Genomic DNA, 6,937 nt, shown 5'->3' with positions numbered 1-6,937 from the left:
TGTCTAAATATAATCAATTTATAAGTAATACTGTATGGTATTTATAAGAAAATAGTCTAATAAGTAACCACCATGTGTTAAGATTTATCTTTGAATATTTTTTCTGGAGCAAACAACAAACAGACAACAAGACAATAACAGTAGTGACTTCAACTGTTGGAGGTCCGTCCTGCTCTTCCTTCCGCAGACACCAGGCGGCAGTCTCGCTCCGCCTCCTCTGAAACACCAACGAAGAAGGAGGGGGAAGCGGAAGCAGCTAAGACCTGGCTCAAGTTCACTGACCGCAGGCTGCCGTCGTCGGCGTTATGTCTTTCCTCTGCAGAAGTGCCGCTCTGCTCCTCCGGCCCTCCCGGGCAGCTCCGGCCGTCCTGTCCGCCGCTCGGCTCTACAGCTCAGGTGTGTGTCCGAAAACCGTCCGGCGTCACTTTGGATCGGCCACAATGTCAAGAGAGCTGCGCCACTGACGGTGCGACGCATGTGCAGAAGTCTGCCTGAGCGAGTTACTAAAAACACCAAACATGCTGCATTTCAGAGGACCAGGAATGTTTAAAGGGAAAGAGGAATTTACAGGGGTCATGTTGTATAGCCTAGATATTATTTGTGAGTTTGAACCACTTGTTTCTGAAGGGGAAAAAAACAAACAATACAAGGCTAATCAACACAACCCTGAAATGTAAAATGACATCATTAGAAATTAAAAATTAATCCACCACATCAGACTGCCTTGACTTGACTTGCTTTACCTGAAGCTTCAAGATCTCCCTTTAGATTTCTCACAAATATCACTAATATCTTCCTCTTTAAAATTAAAAAACAGTTTAATGAGGGTTTACTGTGGTGATCAAGTCTTGATATTTTGCAACCCCCAAGAAATTATGTTTTCAGTGTAGATAAAATAATTGGAGCAACTTTGGGTGTCTGTTTTTTGATGGATTTTCTCTTCAAGGCAGAACATGTATAAAGCTGAAATGCATGATAAGTGCACTGATGTCTCATCGTGTCACCTGCATGTGATTGTGCGTGCAGGTGGACAGTATGAGTATATTCTGGTGGAAAAGCGAGGTGAGAAGAGCAATGTGGGCGTCATCCAGTTGAACCGGCCAAAGGCTCTCAACGCGCTCTGTGACGGGCTGATGAGGGAGCTGGGAAATGCCCTGGATGATTTTGAAGCTGACAGCGACGTGGGAGCTATTGTGATCACAGGCAGTGACAGAGCTTTTGCTGGTGAGGAAATCAGCCGAGTGTGTTTACTGTGATTGTGTCTTACATCATGTGAGCTCACAGAACATACCACTAACTATTTACGGTGACGTGTCAGTCGTAAGTTTGAATTTTGTGCTTTCCAGCCGGAGCTGACATTAAGGAGATGCAGAATCGAACCTTCCAGGAGTGTTATGGTGGAAACTTCCTGGCTCATTGGAACAGAGTGTCCACAGTCAAGAAGCCTGTGATTGCAGCTGTGAATGGATTTGCTGTAAGTGGTTTTTGTTTTGTTTTGTTTTGTTTTTTTTGTCTTTTTTTGCCACTTGCTTATATTGAGAGAATGCGGTGCAGTTTATGACAGATTAAACATAGGAAAAGCCAGATAATACATGGAAACGCCAATAAAACCAAATGAATTAAATAATATGGAAATGATTAAGATCCCGCCACATCATGTACGTGTCTTCTTTTTCCCTTGTATATTTAGTATTTTCTTTAACGTCCCTTCATCTTTCTTTTATGTCTTCTCACTCAATGTCACAGATCAAGTTTCAGAAAATGCAAATGGAATATGAAAAGGTGAAAAGAAATCTTAATCACTTCCTGTCCGTCCTATTGTTTCAGCTAGGGGGAGGCTGTGAGCTGGCCATGATGTGTGATATCATCTACGCTGGAGAGAAGGCACAGTTCGGCCAACCAGAGATCCTGTTGGGGACCATTCCTGGTAAAGACTTGTTTCTATCTACTTTCCTCACCTATTCATGCTTCACCTCCTCAGATTGCTGCTTTCAAAATGGCTAGTCATGATGTGTGTCTACCTGCAGGGGCGGGAGGCACCCAGCGCCTGACCCGTGCAGTGGGGAAATCCCTGGCTATGGAAATGGTACTAACGGGAGACCGGATTAATGCTAAAGAAGCCAAGCAATCAGGTAACAGCAGTGTTGGAAAGTAATAAGGGCATTAAAGATGAACAATCTGAGCTGCTTACATTACGCTGCTGTTCTCGTTTACCAGGTTTGGTGAGTAAAGTTTTCCCGGTGGACCAGCTGGTGTCTGAAGCGGTCATATGTGGGGAAAAAATTGCTGCCAACTCTAAACTGGTTTCTGCCATGGCGAAAGAAGCTGTAAATGCAGGTGTGTGAAGTTTGTTTTTCGCTGGATTTTAAAGTCTTAAGACTTCTGGTTAAATTTCAGCTTTTGCTGACCTGTTCCTCTGTGTGATTGTAGCTTTTGAGCTGACTTTGGCTGAGGGGAATCGTTTGGAAAAGCGTTTATTCCATGCTACCTTTGCTACAGTGAGTAGAAGAGTCAGCAGGGTGGGGGTTGTAGAGGTCAACTCTGATTTTGACACTCCAGTCATGATACATATGTGTTTTGTTTTCACTGCAGGATGATCGTAAAGAAGGCATGACGGCCTTTGTGGAGAAGAGAAAGGCCAGTTTCCAGGACAAATGAAAGACGAACAGATCAAGAACACTAAGTTCCCAATTTCAGCGGGACATTTCCTCGTCCGGCAGTCAAACGATGCAAAACAAATCTGATTATAGTGCAACAGTGTAGATGTTGTGTAAATTAGCATCTGATTGAGTGAGTGAGTGTGTACACAAAAGTGTCTTATCACAGTGAAGCTCTGCCTGCTGAGGGAGCTTCAGTATCAAAAATCAGATGCAGTCAGGTTGCAGGAGTGCAGTGGGTTTGTCTGCAAATACAGTTTAATGACATGGTATAATTTGTTGGAGAAAATAGGAGAAACCAGCTCCGGGCACTTTTACTGACTTTGCCTTTTCATTTTCACTGTCTAATGTTTGTCTGCATCTCTGAAAGACACATCTTTTTCCTGTGAATCTTTTGCAAATAAAACTCTAAACCTGTTTTGGGTCATAAAACTGACGTGATGATACCCTGCAGTTGTGTTGATTTCATCTTTCAACTCGCAAAGATTCAGGTATCTTTTAGTACATGTCAGCCCCAGATCTGAAACAGAAAAGTGTGGCATCAGTACAGCCCACACTTCACACCACTAGATGGGGCACCTGTGTTGTACATAAACTAATACCAATGATGGGTCGAATGCAGCGGGTGGTTTGCAGATAAGTGTAAAGTGATAAGACATTAAGATGACGCGTTCACATGTCAGCATTACTTATTGTAGTTGGATTAAAACATCTTGCCTACTCGGTTTACCAAAGTTAAAACTGACGTGATTTCTTAATACATAATTACATGAATAATAGGGCAATAGCTCAGAGTTCCTGAGTGTATGATCAAAATCTCTGTAAAATATAAAGCTGTTTTTTCGTCAATAACTTGGAGGATGAAAGTTAAAGTTTTAGGTTAATATTAAACTTAAAGTTCAGATTTGGCATCACATTTTGTCTTAAAATATTCGGTAACACACAATTAAAAAAATGTGTAAAAAAAAAAAAAAAAAGAAAAAAGAAAGAAACACCAGAACAAATTTGGTTAGAGCGCGCTTTCTTCTGCCGCTCCAATCATCGCAAAGCACCTTTTTTCTCTGTGATCTTCACACGGCGGCGCCCCGTATCTTCACAAGGCCATGGCCTAATTGATTTTTATTTTCATTCAATATTCCCCTGGAGCTCGCTTTCTTGTCAGCCGCCTGGAACAAAACTTTAAAAGGGACGAGAGGAAAAAAAAAAACTAAAGAAAAAACTCGTCTCCTCAGTCCACAGGGAGTCACAAAGGTCTGCAGAGGGACTCCGAAAAGAAGCTGCTCTTTTTTTTTTTTTTGAGGCTACCGAAAGGTCAAAATAATAAATGTAGACTCAATTGAGGCTCTCTGCACAGACAAAGGGGGCAAAACGTTACATTTTGGCAGCGTAGACCCTCATAGCGTGATAAACTCATTTAAAGAAGCTGAGATAAAAAAAGAGAGCAGCATGAGTCCAGAGAGGGAGAAAGGAGCTTTGACTCCGGCAGACAGGCCCTGCTCCTGAAGGGCCTTTTCTGCTGCACATCCCTCTCATATTCCTGAACTGCGCTGCCTCTGTGCCTCATTATCTATGCTTTTACATCCAATAATAATTTATTCTCCTGCATAGATTACTACAACACTTTTTTTTACTGTTTTGTTTTGTTTTGTTTTTTTTCTAATGCGATGTGGGTGATTTCTCTCCGCGTAATTAGAGGAAAAGACTGTGTTTTAAAGGGCATACAGGCGGGAATATTACAGGGAACAAAACTAAATACACTGAGAGGCTGGAAGTGAAAGATCTAAGGAGCATGTAGGCCAAAGCTTAAATTTACAATGAAGTACCAGCATATTTCTCCCGTTGGGCATATTATTAACAGCAGCTGAGTTGGGATTGTAAATTAAGTATATAAGACCAGGTTCGCAAGCCCGCAGTGCTACACTTTGACTTGAATTTTATAAAATCCTTTTTATATGCAGATGCTTTTTTATATTTTAGTTTTTTTTTCTTGAGAACCAGGATCTGCGGCCATGGAAAGGATTTCTCAGCATTTTTCTGCCATCCAGCTGAGAGTTTCTCTGGCTCTGATGAAAAAAGTCGGGTGGAGTGCGACTTTCATCCGACAAATATTTTCATTATCTCACATTCTTGGCACCGGAGACCGTAGCTATACGTCGAAATAACACGTTTGGGGTGTCTGCTTTGCATTATGCCCACCCAAGGGTGTCAGAAATAACGCAGGCCAACGATTATGCAGCTTGTCACAGCCTATACTAAAGACACAAACAGGCTACCGCCTTCTCATAACTTTGGCATGATATAGCCCTGTTTACAAATGTGGATACACGTTTTTAATGGAGCACATGAATGACCTTTCATTTGTATTCATTTGGACTCCGCAAAGGCTTTCACACGTTGTAGGCGAAATTAAAAGCAGATCACATTTATTGGAATTAAAAGGCGGGGTCACCGACCGACAGGTGTATGCTTTAAAAGCTGTTTACGTTGTTTAAAGTTCAATTTTGCAACTAGCCCATCAAAATAAGAGCCTTGCTGGACGCGTTTAAAAAAAGACGATGAGGTTGAATCAACATAATTAAATAACCTGAAAAAAACGTAACTGCGGAGACAAAAAAAATAACCCGAAAACAGGACATTGTAACACACAACAACCTAATGGGCTTATTTAGGAGCCATTTTCTTTTCATTTGTAATACTTTGGTTCGCCGGCGCGGCTCAAACGAAAGCGGAAGTGGACGGAAGCGACTCGCTCGGTTCGCTGTGTTTACTTCCGGTTGGTGTTTGCTGTCGGAGCCGTCAGGATGGTCGTGCTGAAAGGAATCCCTTCGGTTTTATCTCCCGAGCTGCTCTTTGCTCTCGCTAAAATGGGCCACGGCGACGAGCTGGGTAGGACATTTAACCACATTCACACAGGCCGACTCTCTGATGGGCTGTCAGTCTGTCAGCACAGGTGTAAAAACACCTCTGCTGTCAGTCTGTCAGCACAGGTGTAAAAACACCTCCCATCCATCCGGCGTTTTCTTTCTCTTTTTCAGTTCTTGCTGATGCTAATTTTCCAACATCTTCCATTTGTGCTCATGGCCCAAAAGAGATACGAGCTGATGGTAAAAAAAAACAAACAAAACAAAACAAAACATGCACCTGCAAACAGAAACTACGCAGTTTGTTTGTATTTCAGCTACATTTCTGTGATTTAAAATGCAGGTGTGGGGATCCCAAAGCTTTTGGAGGCCATATTGAAGCTCTTACCCCTGGATACTTACGTCCCCTCTCCGGTACTGCACACATAAGCCCAGGGTTGGGATCAGCTGATGGGTATCTTGGTGGCTGCTTCAGTATGATGACGCCTGATTCCTTCTTTCTGTAATGTGTCAAAAATGTGAATAAATGTTTCCACAGGCTTCAGTCATGAATCTGGTGGACAGTGACAGACAGAGAGGTTTAGCCGTCCCGGTGTGGGACACCTACACACAGCTCCTGGGGAAGGCAGGGTCACAGGTAAAACAGCCGCTCCACACAATGATTACAAACAACACAAGCGGAATTTAGATTTTTGACCATTTTGTCTACATACAGACTCCTCTTGAGAGGTTGGACAGGTTTGAGTTCTATGAGCGAGCCAAGAAAGCCTACGCTGTCATTGCAACGGGGTGTGTATTTTCTCTGCCATAATTCAAACATGGTATTGTTTCATTTGTAACGTGAGAAGAAATTTGCACATCACTTTGAGATTTAATTTGTTAGTTGTCTTTATCAGAAATCAACAACCTCTGAGGCCATAAAATAAATACCTGTTATCTGCAATACCACCGTTACAATCATATTGAAGTGCCATTTAGTTTTACTTGGTTCAATATGTGAATAAATATAACCCTTTGGTGATTAATCAGAGGTTTTAAACTAGATTGGTTTAAATGTGTTGCTGAAGAATTACAAAGTGTTCCTCTGTCCACGCAGGGAAAAAGCGCTTTATGGTAACTTAATACTGAAGAAGGGGGTAATTCCTGCGGAGCTTCTACAGTAATACACACATTTTTAAGTCATTGTGATCTAATAACAAGTGAACATCTGTGAATGTGAATATTTTAGCATTAAACACGTTCTTTTTTGCACAGCTAGCACCAAATGCTTTAAATTCAAAGCATGTGCTACACTTTTTGAGGTGTAATTCATACATTAAATATGATTTGATACATGTCCAAGTCTGGAGCAGATTTAGATTTTGTATTTTTGTAATAACTGGTTAATAAACGAAAGCCATAAAGTCTTGTGTGTGTTGG

At 41.8% G+C, this 6,937-nt stretch overlaps 2 protein-coding genes across 3 annotated transcripts; both read left to right on the top strand.

The window, feature by feature from the left end:
• The first annotated feature begins 228 nt into the window (after nucleotides 1–228).
• On the top strand, nucleotides 229–3,093 carry echs1 (enoyl CoA hydratase, short chain, 1, mitochondrial). Its single transcript, XM_029520382.1, has 8 exons — nucleotides 229–396; nucleotides 1,027–1,224; nucleotides 1,347–1,474; nucleotides 1,828–1,927; nucleotides 2,028–2,132; nucleotides 2,218–2,337; nucleotides 2,431–2,498; nucleotides 2,593–3,093. The coding sequence occupies exons 1-8, from the start codon at nucleotides 306–308 to the stop codon at nucleotides 2,656–2,658; spliced, it is 876 nt and encodes a 291-aa protein (XP_029376242.1). The 5' UTR covers nucleotides 229–305; the 3' UTR covers nucleotides 2,659–3,093.
• Nucleotides 3,094–5,416: 2,323 nt separating this feature from the next.
• fuom (fucose mutarotase) lies at nucleotides 5,417–6,925 on the top strand. 2 transcript variants are annotated; one of them, XM_029520396.1, is made up of 6 exons: nucleotides 5,417–5,543; nucleotides 5,693–5,761; nucleotides 5,862–5,932; nucleotides 6,057–6,155; nucleotides 6,234–6,307; nucleotides 6,615–6,925. In XM_029520396.1, exons 1-6 carry the CDS (start codon nucleotides 5,459–5,461, stop codon nucleotides 6,679–6,681), a joined length of 465 nt encoding a protein of 154 aa, XP_029376256.1. In that variant the 5' UTR covers nucleotides 5,417–5,458; the 3' UTR covers nucleotides 6,682–6,925. The 2 variants fall into 2 exon arrangements, with proteins under 2 accessions (XP_029376256.1, XP_029376257.1); XM_029520397.1 differs by lacking the exon at nucleotides 5,693–5,761 and having other exon boundaries at nucleotides 5,459–5,543.
• Nucleotides 6,926–6,937: the final 12 nt, after the last annotated feature.

The sequence above is a fragment of the Echeneis naucrates genome, chromosome 15 (assembly GCF_900963305.1).
Source record: "Echeneis naucrates chromosome 15, fEcheNa1.1, whole genome shotgun sequence".
NCBI classification, from domain to species: Eukaryota; Metazoa; Chordata; class Actinopteri; order Carangiformes; family Echeneidae; genus Echeneis; species Echeneis naucrates.
Note: the sequence above shows the minus strand (reverse complement) of the source record. Positions and strands in the feature narration are given on the sequence as shown.